The following is a 25,718-nucleotide window of genomic DNA, read 5'->3' on the forward strand; positions in this document are numbered from 1 at the left end:
AATCGATTTTTTTCAACACAGGCCTAGCAAGGACATAAAAATATTTCAGTATTCCATTAGGTGTGTTATTATGATTTTTTATTTATTTAACATGTGTAAATATAATTTTTACAACTGCATATCCTCAAAGCAGACAAAGTTTCGCGCCCCGCCCAGAGATCTCTGGCGCCCCCCTAGGGGGGGCCCGGACCCCAGGTTGGGAGACACTGGTGTAGACATGGGGCATTTTGGAGATCTCTTCATCTTCTCTCTGAGGTGTGTTACAGAGCAGCATGACACGTTGGGCTGCCTGCTAGAGAACCAGGATGCTTGTAGCACCACGGCAACATGTGCCACAGCATGAGGATACCAAACCACAAAGAAGCTCAGATTTGTGTAATTTTCAACCAATGAGATCAGGAAGTGAGCCAACACTCACCCTCCAGTCTGCAAACCGAGGATTTTGGGATCCAAAATACTGCGAGGCTACAGAGGAGGAAGAAATACAGTGTGAGAACACAAAGCGTTAAAAGAAGAATAAATGAATAGTATGTGGGAAACTACAGGTCAGCTCAGGATGAGATAAATGACTGGAGAGGAGGAGTGTATAACACAGAGAGGGAGGAGAAGCACCACGGGCAAATCTCTCCACAACGATGTAATTTGTGGGCTCAAGAAGGAGAGTTTTGCCGCTCCTGGTGCTTCAGGCCAGATTTGCCTATTGCATAACATTCCCGCCTCTCCAACCAAAAGCCTATTTAGAAACACATCACTTTATGGTAAAAGGGATGAACAAAGGGATAACCAGCACAAAGTGACAGAAAAATGGCTTTGAGGCACATGCTACATTCTCCTCAATCCCTTCAGATATCAGTTTCACTTATCTAAAACAAAACAAGCACACACACTCACAGATAACACCCAACTACATGAGATAACGCACACTTGTTTCACCTCACATATCACACAAATGCACATGCACATGCAAGGGAATGACAAGTTTCCAGTGAGCTGATAAAAAGCAGTGACTTAAAACCTGGGTATCCAAAGCACTGGTGTCTGAAAGAAGAAAAATGACAAGAGGAGGAAGAATTAGGAAAAAAATGTATGCACTAGAAAAGACATATGCTTTGGACTCTGGTCCACGTCTACCCCCTGCTGACAGAAATCTGGTTTGGTAAACAATTAATGTAGAAATTGAGAGAAAGTCAACATCTGCTTCGGGGAGAATAGCTTTGAACAGGGGAGATGAATGTATACAGGGAAACCAATGGGAAGCCATTGTAAAACAGAAGGATCACAACTAAAAGCTGGAGACTGCGATGAGTATGGCTTGAACACGGAATATTGTCTCTGAAAAAGCGTCAAGAATTAAATATATATATATATATATATATATATATATATATATATATATATATATATATATATATATATATATATATATATATATATATATATATATATATATATATATATATATATGCCTGAAAGCTGTGGAGACATGGAACATTAGGCAAACGTCAGCAGTTGGTATCAGGCTGCCATTTTAGAGATGACAGCAAGAGGGCAAGACTGCAGCGATGTAATTACTGTGCTATTGATCCATGTGTGATGTATGGCAGCATAATCACAATCTAATGTGTTACTAACAGAGTACAGCTGTTGAGACGAGAAAGATCAAATTGTCACTTTGATGAAACTGATACAGCAGATGCTCCGTTACTGTTACGCTAACCAGAACCGTGCCGTAAACGTCTCAGGGGTTAATCATAGCTTTAATGATAAAGCGACCATATTCGGGTTTTTTTTTTACCTTTTTATAAATACAGTTATAATATTAGCGGTAGACAGATTATTTAGTCGATCATCTGCCATTTTTTAACAATTGGCATGGACCACAGGAAACCCCATATCAGTCAACCTCTAGATGTAAACAAAACAAAACAAAACCATGTTCAGAACAAAATGACTCCGCAAGCAAAAGTCAATATTACATCTGACCTCCCAAGAGCCGAACACAGATTTCATTCTTTTTAAAAGGAAAATAAATCCCAGACTTAAATCAACCCTACGTTTAGCATTAGATGGTGAGGAGTGTAAATGTTCCTCAGGGATCAAAACGATGTGAAATGAAGCAATTTTGCACTAAAACAGAATATTTGTTTGAAACAAAATGGCTATTACATAAAAGGAATAAAAATACATTATTGATAGTGTGGATCTAATGACAAAACATGGTAATTTTAACTTTGTATGTGTGCCAAAAGTGTATAAAAAACTGTTTATACGGGCTTCCCTGTCTGGTTACTGCCAAGTTAGGCAGCACACACTGACAAGTCTACCAAACTCACACAAACAACGGTCAGTCAATGCAAAAGCAGAGTTCATGGCCCCTATTTAAGTACAGATCCAGCTCTGTGGAAGCATTTTGAACAAAAAAGCCAAGTGTTAGAAGCCGAGGCCATGAACTGTCCTCCCTTCAACACTCCAATTCCAGCGGCACATTACAGTACTAAAAGCTGAAAGCTGGCAGTCACTTTGTGTATGTTGTAATGAACAGGACAGATAACGGTGTGAGTAATTAAATAACATGTAAAGTATTTGTAATTCCGACATGCTCCTGATGTGAATAGCTGACCTAATACTCGGATTTGACTCCTAACAGTTTGGGATTCAGGGCTCCTAAATCTAGCCTCAGATCCAGGTTAATCACTCAGATCTGCAGAAGTTCTTCCATCACTATTATGCATAACAATGACCTCAGTTTGTCAGTAGAGACCCTGTCCACACCATCACTTACATGGAATGTCATTGTTGAGTCTTGTCAGAGCCTTAAAAAAGAAATGTGTCTGGATGTAGTTCTGTTTTCCTTCTGTGCTGACAATAATTGCTGCAAACACAATCTGTTCTGACATAAAACTGCATCAAAACTGTTTCATTTTTAGTTGCCAATAAAAGCTTGTACTTCACCATTTATATAATAAACCTAGGCTTTTTTTAAATTCCTGAATTTTCCTTTAAGGAGATTGCAATACAGTTATATTCCTGGATGTCTGTGTTGTTTCTTAAACAGACTGGGAAATAAATTTGGATGCCATTAAAACTTTGGTCAAACAACAAGACTGGAAGTGCGTAAGACTTTTGTATACTGTACAGAGCCCTGTATAATATAATGTAAAATAACGGTAACTTAGGCCCTGTCCCAATACTCCCCCTACCCCTAGTTTTCAGCCCTACCCCTAAATTTTGCACGTTCCCGTGAGGGTAGTGGTGTCCCAATTCCTCTTTCCACCTAGGGGTAGTGACGAAAAGTAGTGTAGTGGCTATGAATTGTCCCTTCAGAGCGAGTGTTTTCAGATGCACACTCGCTGATCTAGGGACAAAAAAATTTCCCAGAATGCTTTTCGTCGTCATTTGCGGACTGAATCCAAAAAAAAAAACCTGGCGGACATTCCTTATTTTTTAGTGAATAAAATCAATATTTTGAGTTAGTTTCTGCATAAAAATGCGTTTTGATTACATTTCTAGCGAGAAATATATATTTTACTTTCATAATATTCACTCAGTGAATGTACATAATCACTAGTTTGCCCGTTTGCCGAAGATCACGCCAGAATAAAGGCTGATTTATGGTTCCGCGTTACACCAACCTACACCAGGAGTAGTGGGGGTATTGGGACAGGCCCCTGGGAAGATTTCAAGTGCCCTAAAATCTGTCCCTTATTTTTTAGGGGTAGTGAAAGAAAGTAGGGCTAGTGAAAGAAAGTAGGGGGAGTATTGGGATTGGGCCTTACTCTTATTTCAACATCACCCACTTCATTATGTTTGATCTGTTTACTTTAAAATGAATACCTGCTGAAATGAGTAATATTAATCGATATCTATTAGAGTTACAATATTTCTGGACATGGGCGTTGGAAGAGAGAGCACTTATTCGGCAGATGCCTTTATCCAGAGTGTTGTTTTTAGTGCTATTAGTGTTGACCACAAGTGGATGTCTCATCATCATGAACTGCCCTTATGGAAGGACTGATTTTTTAACAACATAAAAAAAAAATGCATTTTAACCAGCACATATTAGATTTCACAACCTCTTATAAAAATTGACTTTGGTAGAGAAACCCTTTCTGTAGGCATACAGCTGTAACATGCAACATGTCACGCGAAAAGCTGAACACAAGCCGGAAACTACACCCAAAGAGGAGTTAAGCTGCAAGTGGTACCATGGACAGCAATCAGCAAAGCTACTTTCAGCACAGCTGTACGAGATAAAGCCATCTACTCTACCAACAAGCCTGCAGCAGCTCCAGATAAAGCCAGACCACAAAGATAGGCCAGAGACTGCTGATATAAACCTAATTTCACAGGTGCCTGACATCTGTGGAACAAAAATGTAATTGATGGGTAGAAAACCTTTCTGTGAATGTGTGTGTGTTGTACAGCAAAATGTTATTGGAGGTAGCAGCAGTCGCAGTAAATCCTTTCAAATTCAGTGCTGACACACATGAACACACAGTATATAGATTAAAGCTCTGCAGGGAAAAAAAAAAGCTTGCACCGGGCTGATAATACTGCCAGGATTCACCGAAGCCCGAACACACTCCACGGGTGGAAATGGTTGTTTTTAAGAGGATAGGTTCTAGCACCATGGTGTCTTTACATATGCACATGGAAAGCATGAGGACGTTCTCTATATGAACAATTTCCATGATTTCCATGCCAGTCTTAGTTTTTACAGGTTCTTTTCAGCTGTCACTGACAAATTATGCCAAGGCCACACCCAAAAACCATCAGTCTTTGAGGGCATGAAGGTATTTCCAATCAGCATCTGAAAAGTGAAGAATATCCAGAGAGAATAGGAGCAAGGCCTGTGGAAATCTCTGAAAGTTCGTACTTTGAAGCCAAAAGTTTTAGAGAGACGGAAAGAACATGTAAATGAAATTCAAAATAGTGGGTTGTTTGATGTGTTCCCTGAAAATTCACCACAAAGACTTGAATAGCATTTGTTGTAGTTTTCAGTGAATAAATGTTACAGTACAAAAATTTGTATTAAACATAACATAAGTAGATATTGATTTTTTTGTTGTCTCTTGTCCTCTTCAGTTTTGTATCAGTTATATTAAAAAGATTGTTTACTGATGTTGCATAACATTTTTGATTCTATTCAACAATGCCAGTGTTATATTTGGTAATTGGATTGTATATATGATAATAATGGTTGACGCTTTGGGTATATTTTGTTTGTATTTTGAGGAGAGATGTGTAAAACTTTATTTTGTCTGATTTCATTTTCTAGTTGTTGTAATGTTCTGGCCACCCGAATACTTTGCTAGATTATTCTATTTATCTGTTTAAAACATGTAACAGAAACAATAAAGCAACATATAAAGTCTACTTTTAAATGTTTGTTTTGTTTGAAAATATAAATGTGTGTCTATCATAAAACATTGATGTTAAATTACTCTTTTCTTTCTCCATTTCTATAAATCTAAAAGAAATGTACCCTAGGTAACCAGACAGAGGCACTTTTAACACGTTGGATCAGAATAAAGAGAAATTACAGTATAAACAAACAAGAAAACCTCCGGCAGCGTTGAGTAGCTGAGATGAAGGAACCGACCGTGGACTTAGGGAGAGTTTAAACTTCTCTCCTCTCTCTTTATTGCTGACGGCAGAGTTCTGTCCTGATGCGCTCACAGTGACGCATGCATGTGTTCACAGGGGAGACACTCCCACCAGAAGAGACAGACAGAGAGTTGCATCTGAAAACATGCCCCATCAACCACCTAAAACAAAGTTAAAAAATATAATTCTTTAAAACTTTTTCAAGATGTTATAGTGACTGATGTCATTAAAAGAAACATGAACATCATTATTCCTTTAAGAAGTGTTGGAAGTTCCGATCCACAGCACGAAACTCCAGGTTTGAGACCTTTGAGATGATCTCCAGCACGATACCAACTAGGAATGGGGGATATTTTACCGTTCACGATAAACCGTCAAAAAAATTCCCCACGGTAAGAATTTGTCATCTCGCGGTAAAAAACGATAAATTCCCGTTGATGATGTTTTTGTGTAAAGCTGATTTATGGTTCTGCGTTAAATCCACGCACAACGTACGGGGAGGAAGGAAGGAAGGAAGGAAGGAAGGAAGGAAGGAAGGAAGAAAAGAAGAAGGGAAGAAGGAAGGAAGGAAGGAAACAAGGAAAGAAGGAAGGAAGAAAAGAGGAAGGGAAGAAGGAAGGAGAGAGCAGGAGTCAAGAAGGAAGGAAGGGAAAAAAGAAGGAAGGAAGGAAATGAGCCTGAAAGAAAGAAAGAAAGAAAGAAAGAAAGAAAGAAAGAAAGAAAGAAAGAAAGAAAGAAAGAAAGAAAGAAAGAAAGAAAGAAAGAAAGAAAGAAAGAAAGAAAGAAAGAAAGAAAGAAAGAAACAAACAAACAAAGAAACAAACAAAGAAACAAAGAAACAAAGAAAAATTTCCGTTGATGACGTTTTTGTGTAACAAACATGGTGGATCTGAGCGCGAGATAGATTTAAAGTTGAAAAGGTGGAGTTGAATCGGTATTTTTTTATCGTCATTTTTATCGTTATCGGGATAAATGCCAGAAATTATTCTGATACATTTTTTTTTCCATACCGCCCATCCCTAATACCAACTAATAATCGATTATAATCATTGATAATTGTTGACTATGTCAATTGTTTATTGCAGCCCTAATAGTAATCTTTGGTTTATTTGTGGAGGTGATATGTACGGTATTTCCATGGACTAGGAGGGGAAATGCAAATCTTGCCGTGGACATTATTTCTTATAGCACAGTTGTCACATTGCTGACACTCTTATGAGAATTTTATGAGAATATTTTTTCATCTGAGCGCAAACAGAGACCCAATATGTGGAGTTAGAACTAATCCGGATGAGTTTGCTTTTCAATCATCAAATACACTCTCCGAAGCTGTTTGGAAAAGTGGTCCTAAATGTATCCAATAGCACCTTGATTGTCATAATGGGTCTGATGAAGTAGACAGCTGGACTGAAATGAGATGTCTATAAAAGGGGCAGCTGGCTTTTTATAGGAAATTCTATTGATATAACTAAACAGTAAACAGTAATCATATCTCTCTACTCTGCCTGGATGTAATGTGCTGTTGTAATTAAGCTAGAAATTGACTAATTCCAGTAACCAACTGAGCAACTGGTGTATCACTAAGTCCTAGGGCCCTTTTGTTATTGGCACCAGTGGCCACAGGACTTTAGCACACCTTGCACAAAGTTTGCCCTACAGTCTAGGGCTCTAGGACTTGGAAAGGCAGGGATGTGTCAATAGGGTTACAATTTCACACCAGCTCACAAATTTTACGCCAAGTCACGTTGCATTTGCATTTAACCTTACTCTTTGTGTACACATATACTCTGTATTAATGCAGAAGTTCCCAAAAAATTGTTCTGTCTCACTTATGCTTCTTTTTCTTTTATCAGGCTGTAAACGTGTCCGACTTTATGACTGAAAAGGCTCCTATGAATACTATGAGTCAACCCGCAGTCGATATTAATGGATTTTGAGTCTGTTGCTCTTTTGATAAAATCTTGATATTTAAATCTACAGACTCATCTGCCACAATCAGCACCACGTAAGTTTAACACAATGTCTGCAAAACAATTCTATCTGCAATTACATTCAAAATGACAAGAAATCTCCAACAGAGAAATTAAGAAGTGAACAGAAAGTCTTATAAATGTCCCAACATATTCAGCAGCCTCCCAGCACACCACAAGCACACCGTTGTACATGTGCAGGCAGCTCACATCCACTGATGAGGGGCTGATGAGTTAAGACAGGGAGAGAGGTTGCAACTGTAGGGAAGAGACATTGACCGCGTTTACATGCAGTCAATAACCCTTTTAAAACCCGAATATTGGCAATAACCCGAATTTGCACAGCCATGTAAACACCAATAACCCGAATTTGCTCATATTCCGGTTTTTAAAAACCGGATGACCCCTGGGTTACTCCTTTTAAAACCCGAATATTCGGTCATGTAAACGCCTAACGGAATATCCCGATCAAACGGAACATGAATTTGTTTTCTGCGCATGCTCTGTTCACAAGGAATCCTGGTCTTTTGAGTCCAGGAAGTTCTTATTACCATGGGGAAATGCAAGACCAGGCCACACTTTTGGAGTGAGGAGGAGACTAATCACTTCATAAATGTAATGAAGGATATGAACATTTTGGCATTTGTAGACGGTAGAAAGTACCGGGATAGCGAGATTTAAAAGAAGGTGAGCGAAAAGTTGCGCGAAGCAGCATTTGTTTTGAATTTGGATACAGGAAGAAGAAGCAGAAATGACGGGAATTGCGTCATGACGTTCTCCGTGCGTCGCTGGTTTGATCGGGATATCCCGAATGATTAATCACCATGTATACAGGGATAACCCTGTTTGCTCACGCATGTAAACGGAATATTCCGAATGTTTCAGTAACCAGAATATTAGCAATAACCCGAATTTTGACTGCATGTAAACGTAGTCATTGATGTGATGACACAGTACTGGGGATATTTGTCTTAAAAGTAATTCAATTTTCTGACCACAAAGCCACTATTTCTGTGTGGCGTTGGCATGTTCTCCCTCTGATTGTATTGGGTTTTTTCCAAGTACTCTGGCTTCCTCCCACAGTCCAAAAACATCTACAGTATGTCAGGTCAATTGACCATTCAAACTGCCCAAAGGAGTGAGTGTGTGTGGTTGCTTGTCTATATGTGTTCAGGGTGTATCCCTGCTTTTCCCCTCCAAGAGAACTGGGAGAGACCCTGACCCTGAACAGAATGAAGCAGGTATAGATAATAGATGACACTGGATAGATAGATAGATAGTTCTGTGTCTTTGCCTGTAGCTCTTAATAATGGCTATTATTTATGTACACCATCAACTTCTGCAACTTAATATAAGTAATTTAAACGATAAATATGTGACATAACATAAAATAAATCAGTGATCCATGCAGTGGTGGGTTTTGGTCTAAAGTTTTTGATTAAATCTGTTTATTGATACCGCTGAAAAATAGGGTATGAGGATATGCAAATGCCTACACGTATGCGCCATCCGATATCATGCATCTTTTATGGACAGAACCCAAATTTCTCCTTGTTCCACTAAAAGCCTGCACAGGAAGTTATGCCATAATGTCTTGTAACTTACTGGTCTTAGTCGCTAGGTGGAGAAGTTGTGGACAGAGCTGGCTATCTCATGTAACATTAGGAATATGTTTGCAATGTGCTGTTATTTCTGGCTGGAAAATCCCACCAGGAAAACTGCGATATGCTCATTGTTAAAAAGCACAAATGTATTAAGGCAAAGGAAAAGGTGACTAACATCACTAAGTGTTTGAACGGTGGCAGCCTGTGACAGGTACAATAATACGTGGAAAGAACAAGCCTGACGTTACTCGTGATGATTCAGCAACACTACAATCACGGACGCAGCTTAGTGTTTGTAATTAATATGAAAGCCACACTCCTTAAAGTTGTGTGTAAACTGTGGAGAAAGAAGGCTTTCCTCTATTTCTCTTCATTCTGAATCGGCCAGTGCTTTGAACTAGATGGAATCACCTAATAAAAATAAGAGAAACTCTTAATTCTCTGCATTTCCATTTTTCTTACCGGCAGTTTCTTGAGAAGTGGCGCACTAAGCATAAAGAGGGTCTCCCTCCTTTGCTCCCCACGGAGCAAACAGCAAACTTCACTAGCAGCAGACCTCTATAAATATTCCAAACAAGGCTGACCTGGTTACAGAAAGCCCTCAGGAGTGTGAATTAGCATGTGAATGCAGACGCTGCTGTAGCCAGTTTTAAGACAAGCATGGTAGGAGTGGCAGCACTACGAGACTATCTTCACAGCCCCCACAAAGACTAACCAGTAAGGCTTCTAAGCATGAGCACGATGAGCACACATAAGATACAAGAGATGAAGACATAAATCTTATATAGATCTTGCACATGCATGCATTTGTGGCTGTCTTTCCATGAGTAATGAATAGTAAAGACGATAAGAAGTCAATTTCCACTAAAAGTACATCCTATTTGTGTGAAGATGGGATAGTGTAACATTTCACTTTGTTCTAATTTTTGATAGGTGGTTAAGAAGATTCTCCAGTGTTTTCCAATGGTGTCATGGCCTGAGCTTACCTCGCCTTACACACATTTCTAGAATGGGAGGTGACGCAATCAGTAAATGAGTCAGTCAGACTATTAATTTCCCCACAGCTCAGCAAAAGCAATCTGAAACTAAAAGTGCACAGTCAGTGTTAATATAGAGCAGGTAGTTGTCGTAGACGAATGTAAAATGAGGATTGCGATCTATGTCACTGTTACGTTGTCTAACTATGAAGGAACACTGGTGAAATACAGGTCTCTAATTGTGAGATGGCTTGGCTTTTTCCGAAGTCACAATTCTGTTAGAATCATGTTTTTCTTTGCTCAGTGTCATGTTGAAAAGAAAGACAAGCTCACATTACTGTTCCTCATTCCATTTACAGCAATGAATAATCAATATCTGCATGACCCTCAAAAATCCATAATCAGTTTGTGTGATGACTTTAACTGCTTCCCTTCTGCCTGCCTTGCCAATACATTGATGAGTTACTCGGTTATAAAAATATTTGATAAAACTGTAGCATCCCATATAAGCTTACATAAATTCAAAAACTGACATGATAATGCATGGAAAATGCAAAGCATAACATTTTCATGGCCATATAAACATTAGTTTTTGAGGATTTTTGCCTTAAGAGAATAAAGACTGGCCACTTATCGTCATAAAACAGCGAGGAAAGAATCCCCTCCCAACATATTGTAGCTTCTAATTTATACCCTGCAAAATAAAGGCTGACACACATCTGTGGCCACATGTGTAGGTCAAGAGCCTTTGCTTTTAAGCAAGAATGGCAACTCCCTTGTGTCTTTTTCATGCCAGGTGTACGACTGCTCCATCAATGAATCAATATAATTTTTTAGTGAGCCTAAATCCATTAGCTACACCCCGCATTTCAGTTCAAACTGAATGTTGTAGCAAAGAAAAAGCATGAAGTAAAAAAAAAGACAATGAGATAAGTAACATTTCTGCTAGGAGCTAAAAGTATGAAGTAAACAGATGACTTATATTTATCATTAAGAATCAATGTTGGGTCTAAAGGTCCAGTCCCACGTGTGGCTTTCAGGGTTTATTTGCGTTCAATGATAAATGCTAAACCACCAGAGAAACTGATGGTTTCAGTATTCAGAATTCAGTACTGTACCGACGGACAACAGATACAAAGGCCACCTTTTTTCAGCTCTATATAAAAAGCTTATTCAGTAGTCCTTGGAAACCCAACTGAAAAATGATATTTGAAGCTAACGGTTTGTCTCGTATTATAAGTTATAGGAAGCATGACCACGGTACAGAAAAAAAGGTGGACGGGGTAATCTTTCTCATTCATATTTTATGAGCAATGAAAATTGTTCTGAACAGTGTCTCTCTTCAGAAACATAGTTCACCTCTCTCTTGCTCGTTGGGTAAGAAGGTTGGTTGAACACAGTTTGCAAAAAATATTGAAAAATTCATTTTTTTTTTGTTTGTCTTTAAATGAACAAACTTCAGTATTTTTTCTCCCCAGACGACACGGATACCATCTGGATGGTTATGTCTAAGAAGCAATACAAATTCTGTGACTTATCAACCACATTATGTTTTACCATTTTCCAAACCGTATTTATATCCGTTGGTCATACTCTAAACAGCAACCTTTGTTGGTGTTTTCAAGAAAGATCCAATATCTGAAAAGCTAGTAGTTGACCATTTATGTGCAACACGTGACATTATAAAAATCTATAATGTGCTTTTTGTATATATGTTTATGTTTGAAATGGTTTATTTGTATTCTGACAGAACACAAACATAAATTCACCTTTTGTGTGAATTAATGGGACATTTTCACGATTGCGTGATGATGCCTTGGAGGAAACTGCCAAATATTGTTCTACAATGATGGAACAAGCAATTTTATTAGAGGCAAATCTCCTCAGGAAACACCTTCCCTTCATATACCTTTACATTTTCCACATGTGCCCCCATTTAAATACATGTAGCACTTAATGCATATTCCAGAATGTACTTAAGGTTGAATGTTGTTACCCAGCTGTAAGCTGAATATAAATATATCTGCTAAATAACCATACATTTATGGACAGATGGAAAGCTGTAGGTTTGGGACCCAATAGCCTACCCTAGGTTTCACAAATTGAATTTAAAGATCTAATATGATCTGCAACAAGTGCAGCTTGCCTGTGGCCCAAGACCAAAAAGGAGGCCTGGTTGTTCTTTGGTACGGCCGGGTGCTACAAAAGACTGTCTAGCCCCATGAAAGGTCTGACGCGAAAGTGTGCCCCAGATCTGTTCCAGTGAACCTCTCTGTGGGGAACCACTGCTTCATACGCCTGACTTTTCTCCTCCTTTAATCCTTCACACTGATACATTGGACACAGGGCTGGGTGTCATTTTGTCTCAACAGGTCCAGGATGTTGATATATACTTCAGTCACACATTGTTGGGGTGAGAGACAAGGTACAGAACAGTGCAAAAGAAGTGTCTCACGATCCAGGGTGCGGTCAATGCCCTCCACTATAACGGAGAGTAAGGGCCAGTCCCAATACACCCCCTAGCCCTACTTTTCAGCCCTACGCCTAAATTTTGCGCATTCCCGTGAGGGTAATGGTGTCCCAATTCCTCTTTGCATGTAGGGGTAGTGGGCATAACGAGGGCTAGTGGGTATGAATCTAGCCCTTAAAAGCGAGGGATTTCAGATGCTGACTCGCCGACCGAGGGCCAGAAAAATTTCCCAGAATGCTTTACGTCATCATTTGCAGACTGAATCAAACAAAAAAACATGGCTACCATTTATCATTTTTTGTGAATAAAATCAATATTTTGAGTTAGTTTCTGCATAAAAATGCGTTTTGATTACATTTCTAGCGAGAAATATATATTTTACTTTCATAATATTCACTCAGTGAATGTACATAATCACTCGCTTGCTCGTTGTTGCGTTGTATCTTCAGATCTAGCCAGAATAAAGGCTGGTTTATGGTTCCCTGTTACACCAACGCGGAACCATAAATCGCCGGCGGGCTCTTCTCATCCCCGAAAACATCGGAGCAAATTTCTTAACAGGCATTATCTGGATAAACTGAGCCCAGGTTGGGGATCTTAACGGTTACTTTTACGCCTGAAAAAATAATACAACTTAATAAAGTGGCATATTAACAGCGGTACAGCGGAAATTAAAACAGCTTTTAGCTTGCTTTTAGCTCTCGGCTTCCTGATATGGTGTGACGTATGTGCAAACGTAACTATGCAGTCGCTTACGTATCCGAACGTAAACCACGCAGTGACGTAGCAAGTGATGTCCCAATCCCTAGGGAAGATTACAAGGGCCCTACCCCTTGTGGCTTCATTTTTAGGGTGAAGTGGTTGTGAGTGGGGGCTAGTGGTAGAAAGTAGGGTGAACATTGGGATTGGCCCTAAGTATGCTCACTTACTCTCTGTTTGGACCATGCCCAGCTGCAGGGTCTCCACCACATCAAAGATGCCAACATCCAGATCACGTGGTGGTATCAGGCTCTATGAATGTTTAAGTTAAATGTGACTCATAGGCAGGGGGGCACATATGGCTATGGCTGACTTCCTCGGTTGGATGACTCCCTGGCCGAAGTCGGGTAGTTAGGGTTTCTGTTGATGGTTTTGCTCAGCTGCAGGGGCTGGGGACTGGAACCCAGGGCTTCTACCAGTCAAATTGTGTATGTCTCTGAAAAGAGTATTGCAAATAGACTGGCGTGGCGAGTCTTATTGTGTGTTGAATCCTGCAGGAGAAGAACCCATAGAAGATGAGTTCTGCTACTATTATTTACAAGTAGTAAGCATTCAAGACAGTTGCCAATCTTCCCAGAAGTGGACATCCCAGTAAATTAACCTAGACAGAAATGCTCAGAGAAATATTGAAAGAAAAATCCCTGCACATATCACTGAGCATGTTAAATTTTAAAGTCCATGACAACATAATTAGAAGAAGACTGAACAAGTGTAAATGTTTTGGAAGGGTTGCCAGGAAAAAGCCTATTCTATCTCAAACAAAGAACTTGTAAGCACAAGTGAGATTCCCAAAACCATTTGTGGAAAAATATGCTATGGAGCAGTGACAGATGAGAACAAAGTGGATCCTTTGGGGCTTAATATCCAGCTCCATATTTACATAAAACCAAATGTTTTGGCAGGATCATGGTGTTGAAGAAGTGATGTTTTGGGGGCCTGGACACCTGGACATCTTTTCATTCAAGTCGACCATAAGCTCTTCTGTATACCAGATTAATTCAGAGTGAAATATGACACTATCTGTCAGACACATAAAGCTTAGTTGAAATTGGATAATGCAAAGGGACAGTCTTTTAATCCAAGGTAGAAATCCCTATAAGAATGATTGACACACAAAAATAATCAACATTGTATAATGGCCTAGTCAAACTCCAAATCTCAAACCAACGGAAATGTCTATAAACAAATGTCCATACACTTTTCTCAAAGAACAAAAACAATCTCAAAAAACTGAAGGAAGTTTGAAAAGAGTAATGAGCCGAAATTCCTCCACAATGATGTTGGAGATCAAAATGTCTTACAGGGAATGTCCCCTTCAAGACATTGTTGCAACAGAGACAGAAAAAAAAATATGGATGTAATTAAAAGATTAGGAGTGCCATGAATATATATATGTATATATATGTATATGTATGTATGCACATGTCTGTGTGTGTGAGCAAGAGAGATAGATAATGAAGGAAGAATCATACCTCCGGCCAGAATTTGCTGCTCAAGTTCAGCCATCTGTTTCCTGTAGGCTCTCAGTGCTGCCTCCTTGAATGTGGGTCGAACACGCTTCTTGGGTGGTGCCTCCACAGGCTTCTCCTCTGGAACATTTTTGTTTTCATCCTCCTCTTTCAGTTTCACCTTTTCAGAGACCTCAACAGCTTCCTCTGGAATCTCCTCTACCTCATCTAATTCCTCATCACCCTCCTCCATCTCTTCTGTCACGTCATTTTCTTCTGTCTCATCCGGTTCTTCAACATCAACATATTCGACCATTGCATCATAGCCAGCATTGTCCTCAGTGAGTTGGGTTTCATAGTCGTCACCATATTCTTCATCATACTGCTCATCCAAACTGCAATCATACTCCAGAACCTTTGGCTCTGTACTCATATCATCATCTTCAACAGGGGCTTCAAAATCTTGAGAAGCCTCAATATCCTGAAAGGCATCATTGTCTTGAGAGGTCTCAATCTCATCAGACACATCATAATCCTGAGAAGTCTCACACTCTTGTGCAAGATCATCTGTCTCTTCAGTGTCATTAGCATTAGTCCTGTTCTCCAGGTTAGCGAGTACCTGCTCCATTACTTCTACATAGTCGGTTTCACTATCAACTGGTTGTTCTTCAATTTCTGCTGTTTTCTCTTCTTCTGCCTTATAAAAGACAGGCTCTTGATGGACATCTTCGTCTGCTGCAGTACCAGAATTATTTGTAGAGGACGTGGACATGGTGCGGAAACGTCCCATAAATGAGGAAGATGAATTGGTTGTTTCCTCCGGAGGAGCAGGGGTAGTCTGTGAGCCAGACTTCAAAACAACCTCAAGAGCTGATTTGGCTCTCTGAAGAGTGGAACCAAAGCCAAAACCAAAGGACTTCTCACTAAGATCAATACTAAGTCTACTGCTCCAAGACTTTGGAACCTCTTCAACTTTTTCTGTTCGAATCTCACTCTGGCTGCGGTACATGCTTGAAGATTTGCTCGGGGCCTGGTGAAAGCTATGATTAACATCCAGTTCAGGGAATTTTTCTTTGGGACCCATTTTTGGAGTATCCTTAGTGACATCTTTAGAAGTTATCTTAGTTACTTCTTTGGAGGCTTCTGCTGGAGCAACTTTAGGGGCCTCTTTGGGAGTCACTTTGGGGCTCTCTGCAGGGGCTACTTTTGGAGGTTCTTTAGGTGCAATCCTCGAAACTTCTTTTGCCCCCATCTCTTTAGGTCCTTCTTTAGGAATCTCTTTTGGGACTTCTTTTGAGAGGACATTTGAAGGTTCTTTGGTAACCTCTTTCATGGCAACTTTTACACTTTCTTTAGATGCAACTTGTAAGGGTTCTTTAGCAATTACTTTAGGAGAGTCTTTAGGAGACTCTTTTGGAGACTCTTTTGGAGACTCTTTAGGGGTTGAGTCAGGGGTTAAGACAGGGGTGTCAAATGGGGTTATTTTAGGGCTCTCTTTAGGTGAGTCTTTGGGACTATCCCTGGGAGTCACTATAGGACTGTCTTTTGGGGTGACTTTAGCAGTGACCCTAACAGCATCATTCGAACTTACTTTGGCTGTTACTTTGGACACTTCCTTAACAATGGGCTTTGTGGTTTCTTTTTGTGTGACTTTAGGACTGTCTTTAGGAATGGCTTTAGAGCTCTCTTTAACTATTGATTTTGATATCTCTTTAGGTAAGTCTTTAGGGATTGCTTTAGAGCTCTCTTTAACTATTGATTTTGATATCTCTTTAGGTAAGTCTTTAGGGATTGCTTTAGATGTCACCTTTGGCGAGATCTTTGCAGATACCTTGGGACTTTCCTTTGGTATTATTTTGGGGGGTTCATCTTTAGGAGCAGATTTACTTTGTTTATGTCCCACTTTAGTTGTTGATTTAGGGACATCTTTGGATGACACCTTTGTGTTTTCTTTTGTGATTATCTTAGATCTTACATCTTCTTTTGACTGCCGAGCAGAAGGCTTGACAGATTCTCGTTCTGTTACAGGAGGAATAATGTGGGTGGTTATAGGAGGCAAGGAGGGTTCTCTATCAAGCATCATGAACTCCTCATCACCCTCAAACTGCAAATCAACCTCTTGACATTTAGTGATCTTCTCTGGAAAACCAGGGATGGTTGACGGGTCAAAAGGGCTGCTAACTTCTATTGAGGCTTCCAAGCCAGAATCTGCCCCCTGTTCCAGTTGATGCCAGTCTTTCCATGGTGATAGGTCACCCTGTAAAGACAGCTGAGAGCCACTGTAGTGGCTTCTATCCCCAGACATGCAGATAAGTCCATTGCTAACCCCACTATCAACAGTTTCTGTAGTTTCAGCCTCATTATGCTCATAAGTTTGATTATCATGGCCGAGAGGGAGACTGGAGCTTGCATACCAAGAAGAAGCCATGTCCTCTTGCTTTCTCTGCCACAGTTCCTGATCTGAGGAGGACAGCAAGGAGCAGCCATTTGCGCGTGTAAAGTACTGACTCTCTGAAAAATCTTCTGAGTATGACTGGCAAAGTTTTGAGCAGTCAGACTCAGAACGACTAAGTTTTGGGGTTGAATAGTCACTCTGGGAGAGCCAGCCTGGGGTCAAATCAGAGTAGTAAGCCTTTGCATGCTTGTCTGAATCATAGTAAGAGTCATCAGCATAGTGAACAGTGCCTGAGAAGCCTGCTTCATCTCCTGACCGGGCATGGTCATGGGACCTCCTCTTCTCTGATTTGGTCTTATGAGCAGGCTTTGAAATGACCATTGCATATTTATTTCTGCTCAATTCATCAAGTTCTTTATCACTGTCCATTGAGTCCCAATCATCACTCTCCACTACTTTATCCTTTCCTGATACCTTTATGTCCATGCTTTCATATGTTTGTGAGGATGACATTGATTTGTCTTTTCTCTCTTTTCCATCATGAGTTAGGCTATCAGTAGAGACGGTAATGCCTGTTCCTTTAAGTTTGTAGCATTTTTTCAAGACTATATCCCTATCTTGGGGTGTTGCAAAAATAACAATGATAGGACGAGGTTTTGCATTAGAACATTCTCTTTGCTGCCCTAACCTATGAGCCAGTTCAATTTTAATTGTTTTATGGGCATCTACAAAGCCCATTTTTTCTTTAAGTAATTTATATATTAGACTCTCTGTTTTCTCTAACCTTTCTTCAGGAACATTGAGGAATCGCAAGGTTGAATTATTGGCTTGGTGGCTAATTTGTTTTATGTAGTCATGAATATCACGTGTTTCTCTTCTAGACTGGACAAATCCTGATCGAAGCTGCTCAATTTCACTCTGTACTACTTCAACACTGCTGGAGATTTCATCAATGGAGCTCTTTAGGGCATTTACATGACCACGAAGCTCAGACAATTCTGTTTCTATCTGGCTGATTCCCTGAAGCTCCTTGAAAATCATTTCCATCACATCCTGGGTCTGACTTATGCAACCTGTGGATGAGGAACCAGGTTCCAAGGTTGAGCTTTTTTGCTGCCGTCCAGCACGGTCCAAGGATTTGCTGCGGATTCCCAGGGTTTTCCTCCAATTGCTCACCTCGGAGTCGGAAGAGACACATTCCTGGCTCTTTTTCCATTTTCTCAACTTGCGTAGAGCACCCAGTCTCAGTGTTTGTAAACTGGAGCGTTCCACTCGTTCACCCTCAGAACTGCCATCAGAAGGAGCCAAACTGATGAGGCTCTTCCTGTTTCGTCTTACAGGCATAGTGTGTGATTTATGCTCATGCAGTCTCCGGACAGGTTTTGTCTCACTCAAAAAGTCTGAGTAGGTACTGTCAATCGAATGAACCTCTGGAAAGATACTTTCATTATTATTCAAAAAAATAGAGTTTTTAGGGAGTCCATTTGCTATAGCTACACGATAACTGAAAGTCGGTGACAGAGAGGAGCAGTCGTTTGTTCCGTCGTCCTCTTCAAGCGATATGTTACGTGCCGAAGAGCATTTGGATATCTTTTTGACCGTTGTCTTCAGAGTGGTAGATATATTTGGGTTGTGTGCTTGTGAATCTGTGGTCAATTTGGGCTCTTTGTTGTCGCTTCTTTCTTTCTTCTTTATCTGATTTGCCAATTTCTTTGTAAACATTCCTTTGCAAATCTTTTCAATATAGGATGATACAGTCTTGATTAGGGCAGAAACCATGGATGGCAATCCTGTGGACTGTTGTTGTCATCAGGTGAAGAAGCCAGTTTGCTCAGAATTAAGCTTTGGTAAGCTGAGCACAACAGGCCGAGGCTTAAGAGTAGGGGTGCAGCTCACGATCACTAAAACCACAGTCCGCGCAAAGACTCATGAAAGGTTTTGAATCCAGTGGTCTTCCTCCAGAACAAGCACATCCCCCTGAAAAACACAAAAAGAAAGATGTCTTGAAATTTGATTGAAAATTTCCATAGCCCAACCTATTAAGGCTCAACACACATTGTGAAGAGTTTTCCATAATCACACGAGTTATTTGAACACCAAATAGAACAATTTTCATATTTATTACTTCAATTTATGTGTTTCTAACATGTATCCTAAAGAACACAATTTGACTGAAAATCTCCCAGCAGATCCCATAAACAGCATATCAGTTGCATGCTAGTGGTAATCACAGAGCTACAGAGGGAAAGACAAAGAGGGGACATGACAGCATATACGGGCAAATGTGTTTGCATTTCTGCAGGCCGTACACATAGATCGTATAATAAGTATTGGAAAAACTCCCTGTGACCCCCTGCAACATCACTCAGGTTTTCTGAAAAGTGCGTACCTCATTTCATTCACAGTTAGACATTTTAGCATGTGTCCATGTGTCCAAACATCTTCACTTCAAGTGAGCTACCAACCAACATCTGAAATGAGTGCAACTAGAGGTCCAATGGGGCCCATGGTGGCTCAGCCTGCTGCTACTGGGGGTCAGACCTGTTATAGTTAGGCAAGCCTAAAAGCGTTGTGGCCCCTGGTTCCTTCAGTTGATCCATGCAGGAGGTGCTCTGAAGCCGCTGGCAAACATTTGCAATGAAACCTCCCATTTCAAATTTAATTTCGGTGACAACATCAGACATGGCTGTTGCATTTAGGCAACCCTTGATTAGCAAAAGCTGCCTACTCCTTAGCTACTGTAAGCTTCAATTTTGAACCATTTCAGGCCAACCCATAGCCAGTCACAGTGGTTTGTTAGGATAATTAACAGCACACCAAAACATTATTCACTTTACAATATGAGTGATTATGCTGTTAGGTCTTTATTTATAGCTCAGTAACTATGCTCAAAAGCCAATAGAGTATCAATGGCAAGTACCATTTGCCAAAAGTTAGCTGTTGGGTAAGGTAGCTGCCAATGAAAATATCCCGCCTGTAATTGTACATAAATGTGTTGCTTTATATACTAACAAGTCAGTCACAATGTAACATCAAATCCAGGAATTACCCCCCCAACTCATCTGTCCTAAAACTGACAGAATCGGCAAAACCTGGTGCCTTGACTCAACAGCACTATGCTGTCGTGTGGATGACCTAATTGGCAATTAGTATGGTTCAGCACTTGAGCCAACCAAATACATTGAAAAAAGAACAAAGTACCATTCGTACATTACTGGGAAAAAAATAGGCCCTTCCAAATCATGCATAATGTGTAGACCTCAACAGCTTTTGTAACTAAGAGGTGTGTGGAACTGGTCAACTGCGTCGAAAGAGTTATTTTTTGTTGTGCAAAGGCTCTGACAGCTGCTTCTCATTAGTTCTGGGGTTTAGAGCTTGATGTGTCTATAGTCTCATGGCTACAGAGACATGTTCACTTTAAATGAGCTGTGAACCACAGCATCACAGTTAAATTTTATTGATGGCCATAGAAGGACTGGGCATTTGCTAATTAAACTTAAATACTGGTTGCTAATGCATTTTTTTAGCCAAAACTCCATAATGAAATGAATCCTGCTGCTTGATGATTTGCTAAAATTATGGTGCAAGGTCTGTTCCACAGATAAAAGAAAATGCTTTGCACAGTATTTACTTTTAAAAAACGTGTGCAACGATATCAATCTCATGAGCTGAAGTTTCAGTAAAAAGAGTTAATAAAATATCTCAACTTAAGCTGTTATCCAAAGGTAAATATCAAATTCAAAACATTTCTGATAGCAGTCAAAAGCTTGGACAAACCTTTAAAATCCATGAGTATGATATTAACCAGTCAAATATATAAAAAAAAACATTAGCATTGGTCATTTACAGACATAAAATAAAACAATAACTAGAGGCTATAATGAATATATTTCATTATTCAGAACAAGAGCTTCAGTTCTCTGTCCTCTGCCAGTTTTTAGAGGGTGGATTTGGACACTCAACTTCATGCCACCATCTCCTCTGTGGGGATATTTTGAAGTCAGTAATTTGCCTAGTGTTGACTAAATGAAGTCTTTCAAAAAATATGGCTCCATTCATGTAAAGGATAAGTTTGGACTCACAGAGTCATTCACTGGTAGTTTCTATATAAATTAAATAACAATAAAATGTAACTACCCTATTAAAATGGAAACCTTTAATTATAGCCCTGTTGGGACACAGAACCTGAACATCCACTTTAAAACGTAGAGTCACTAACCCCTATGCGACACATGCTTACAAGTAATCCAAATAAGGCCTCTGACTATTAAGTGCCTCTAACTACTTGTAATTCAAGAAGCCTACTATAGTGAGCAAGCAGCCATCATAACTAAGAAAAGGGAGAAATTATATTTATTGTTCTGGATGATTATTTTTGAAAGAAGGTAATGTTGCTTTCCATCGGTTAATGGCAAATACATGGAAGAGGGCATCAATCGGAGATCCCAGTCACTAAAAAACCTTTTAATAAAACTTCTCAACCTGTTCTAGGGCTGGGCGATATATCGAGATTTTAATATATATCGATATATTTTCAAATACGATATGGTACGAGACAATATCGTTTATATCGATTTAAAAAAAAATTATTATTTTTTTTTTTTTTTTACATTTTTTTTTAATGATTTTGATATAGCTTATTTTGTGACAAATTGACTTGAATGTTTTATTTGAGATTTGCACAAATGTTTTGTTATTTGCACAACTGTCAACCTCAGTGGAAAAGTCTGCCTGTTACAGTCTACATTGTATTAATTGCACAGTGTATTTTAATTTAATTGTTATGCAGGAAAGGGATATTTGTTTTATTTTATTCAAGAAGCATTTTTATTCTATATATGCAGGCAGTTTATTTTTATTTCATTTGTTTTATACATGTTGATATTGTGCAGACCTCTGTTAACAAATGTACCTGTGTGACATTTGGCACGAGGCTTTGTATTAAAACTGACTGTTTTTTTAAGGGTTTGCCTCAGAAAAAAATGAAGCTAACAGAGATGCTATGCTATAATGCCTTGGGGGAAACCCCAATTAAGGCACAGAAAAAATATCGAGATATATATATCGAGTATCGCCATTTAGCTAGAAAATATCGAGATATGACTTTTGGTCCATATCGCCCAGCCCTAACCTGTTCATACATTAAAGTTACAAGTTCACCGTCGCAGTTTCAAATTCAAGATTGACACATTGACCAAAGACCAAATGGCCCAAACTCCACCATTCATTTTGTGCTTCTCCCGATTTTACAGGTTTTGTTGGGTGATCTACGTCTAATCATGATCCCCAATGAGGTATGTAAGTGCATGCTGCAAAATGGCATATGATCAAGTGGGAAACCACATGTGTGAATGTGTCTGAATGTTAGGGGTGTAACGATACACTAATCTCACGATATGGTACGATACACGATATTGAGGTCACGATAACGATACGATACGATATTATAGCAGTACTTTTTTTAACAACCTTGAATGAGGAACATATGACTGGAAAAAATTGTCTTTTATTTGAAAGACACATAAAACAAAACAATACTGTGCGTTTGCCTTATTGTTTCAGTTTGTAATGCTTTATAACTGTTTAAGTTTTAAAGAGAAAGCCAGGCCAACCATTTTCCACAAAGTACAAATAGTACAAATAGTACAAATATTTTGCCACAAACTGAATAGTTTCTCTCATGTATGATTTGACTTTTTTCTTTTCCAGAAATTTAACAACTAAAATTGAATAAATAAATACAAGTAAATAAATACATACAATTTTACATCATAAAAAAGATTGATTCATGCTCACCTTATAAGTGTAAGAGGAGATTTATTTTTGTTAAGAAGGTTATTTTGGTAATTCAGGGTTCATTATTTTATAAATATATTCTTTATATTCTGTAAATCAGGGACTATAATGACACTAGTCAGTATATCAGTTGTTAGTATGTTTTAGATTGGGCGGAGTGATACAGCACTAGGTGTTGTGTTGATGTTCTGAAATCCTACGCTGTTGAGCGGACATTGAAGTACACGCAAACTCACGCAGAAGTTGTCCCGTGTTTATCCTACTCACGAACCCAAAAAGGTTTAATTTAATAAGGTAAGGCTTAACTCTACACCAGACTTAAATAAGTAAAGGTTCAGAGCTCAAAACAGGACCGCAAAACGGGACTACTTTCTTCTCAGCGGAGTAAGATTTTGGTCCGCGCGGTCGCGGCTGCGGCCGCGGTCGGATGCGCGTTAGTCAACATAGAATAGATTAATATTAATAACCTAATATCGCGATACAGGTTGTCACCTCCACGACACGTATCGTGACGTTTTTGTATCGCGAAATTTCGTGGCACGATATATTGTTACACCCCTACTGAATGTGTATGAATGTTTGGTGGTGGTCGGAGGGGCCGTTTGGCGCGGAATGGCAGCCACGCTTCTGTCAGTCTGCCCCAGGGCAGCTGTGGCTACAAATGTAGCTTACCATCATTGGTGAGAATGTGTATGAATGAATAATGGTCTAAGTGTAGCACTTTGAGATTCACTGAATGTAAAGTGCATTACAAGTTAAATTCATCATCATCATCATCATCATCATTAACCCATCCATCCATTTTCCATACTCGCTTGATCCTTTACAGGGTCACGGGCTCTGCTGGAGCCTATACCAGCTAAGCACAGGCGGTAGGCAGGGGTTCACTCTGGACTGGTCGCCAGTCTATCGCAGGGCCACGTATAACTGTGCTCACAGACAACCAGGCACTCACATTCACACCTACAGGCAATTTAGAATCATCAATTAACCTCACCAAGGACGGGGATAAAATGCAAACTCCACACAGAAAGACCCCCGCCGGGCCAGGGAGTTGAACTAGGAACCTTCTTGCTGTGAGGCAACAGTGCTAACCACCATGCTGCCCTGCATTATTCCAGACAAGTTAAAAAAAAAAAAAACAACACTCTGTCTGTAAAGTGAAGGCAAGAAAGGAGATTGCCCCGTGGGTGCGAACTTATTGTTTGCATTCATTGGACATATTACATCATTCAGATCAGTTTGTTTTGTAAGTGACACATCGTTAGTCACAGCTTTGTGCAACCCACTTCAGAGAAACAGTAGCGAATGCTGTATGATAAGAAGATATGATGAGGAAACGATGGGGAGGCCAGATAAAACTACTTAGAACAAATCTAAACAGCTCATTCATTTGCATATTTTTAGGCTGTACAAAACCACGTTACAGGGCTGTGTGGTGGCAAGATCTCTGGTAGTCACTTCAAATACCCAACTACATGCTCTGATGCACAGAAAACAATATTTTCTACCCTAAGATGTTTCCTTTAGATTTCAAAAAGCACATAAAAATAGATGGATTAATTATGTTTAACAAGGTCTGAATTTGCTGAATATTTTACTGCTGCAAAGTAAAATGCTGCTAATACTTTCTCTGAGTTACAACCACAGGAGAAAGGTTGCTCGATATGTATCGAATAGTGGTTTTGGCTATTATGATTGTTGAACTCACAATTCAGCTGCAGGATGAGCTTGTTTTGCTGTGATTGTTCGAATGAAGCAGTTCTCTGCCAGCTCTGATTATTGTGGCTTCACTTTTTTTGCCGTTTGCAGAAGCTGCAGACGTGCATGTGCTTACAAGGTATACCGTCAAACCACAGTCATAGTTGCAGAACCTCGCTACAGGTGTTGTATCTGCAGTTCTCCAGGTGTTTTTAAAGTTGTCAGCCCTTATTTCATAATCAGTTATCACTAGGGCTGCGATTCTATAATGGATTACAACTAAATCAAGAGCTTTGGTAAAGGCAGGAGATTCTACTAGAATATCTTATATCTTATAGAATCAGTTACAACTATTTTAGGTTCATGTAATGTGCAATGACACTGTTTCCTGGGAGTAAAATCAGCTTCAAGGTGGCAACTGTAGCTAACATTAGCTAAGTAAGCTAGCAGCACGACATTCATTTATACAATCACAATTCCATACAAACTCCGGCTGCCACTAACAAATATTTTGTTGTTGATTAATCTATCGATTATTTTTTGATTAATCAATTAATCTAACAATTATTTTATTAGTTTAATCTTATTATGATTTTTTTTCCACTTTTTGATACATCTTTCTGTTAAATGCCAACAAATAATATATTTGACCTTTCTCACAATTTTTACATGTGAAAAAATAAAATACATTTTATACATAAACCAAAGCAAAGATGTCTTAGGGCATAATTTGGTTTATTCAGAACCATCTCCATAAATCTCAAATAACTTATTCAAAGCGCAAACACTGTTTACCAAACACTGTTTACCACACTGTCCAGAATTCTGACACATAATTCTGCCCAATGTTCTAAGTCTGAATGGTTTTCCATCAGAAGTGTTAATCACTGCACAATAACCGTTGAATATGTTACTTTATTAATTTTAAATTACCTTTTACCAGCTGATAGCACAAAAAGGGATGTATATATTTCAACTGTTATATTGACAG

The 25,718-nt window shown here is 39.3% G+C and overlaps 1 protein-coding gene across 2 annotated transcripts in view; it reads right to left on the minus strand.

Moving 5' to 3' along the window:
- The window catches only part of LOC133464384 (protein unc-13 homolog C), a 149,747-nt gene extending 130,574 nt beyond the window's left edge, over positions 1–19,173 (minus strand). For both annotated transcript variants that reach the window (XM_061746318.1, XM_061746309.1), the window contains exons 1-3: positions 14,860–19,173; positions 1,016–1,038; positions 419–465 (exon numbers count right to left, since the gene is read on the minus strand). In XM_061746318.1, coding sequence (XP_061602302.1) covers positions 419–465; positions 1,016–1,038; positions 14,860–19,009 — 4,220 coding nt within the window. In that variant the 5' untranslated portion in view covers positions 19,010–19,173. The remainder of the gene's footprint in view (positions 1–418; positions 466–1,015; positions 1,039–14,859) is intronic.
- Between the last annotated feature and the right edge of the window lie 6,545 nt (positions 19,174–25,718).

The sequence above is a fragment of the Cololabis saira genome, chromosome 2 (assembly GCF_033807715.1).
Source record: "Cololabis saira isolate AMF1-May2022 chromosome 2, fColSai1.1, whole genome shotgun sequence".
Classification (NCBI taxonomy): domain Eukaryota; kingdom Metazoa; phylum Chordata; class Actinopteri; order Beloniformes; family Belonidae; genus Cololabis; species Cololabis saira.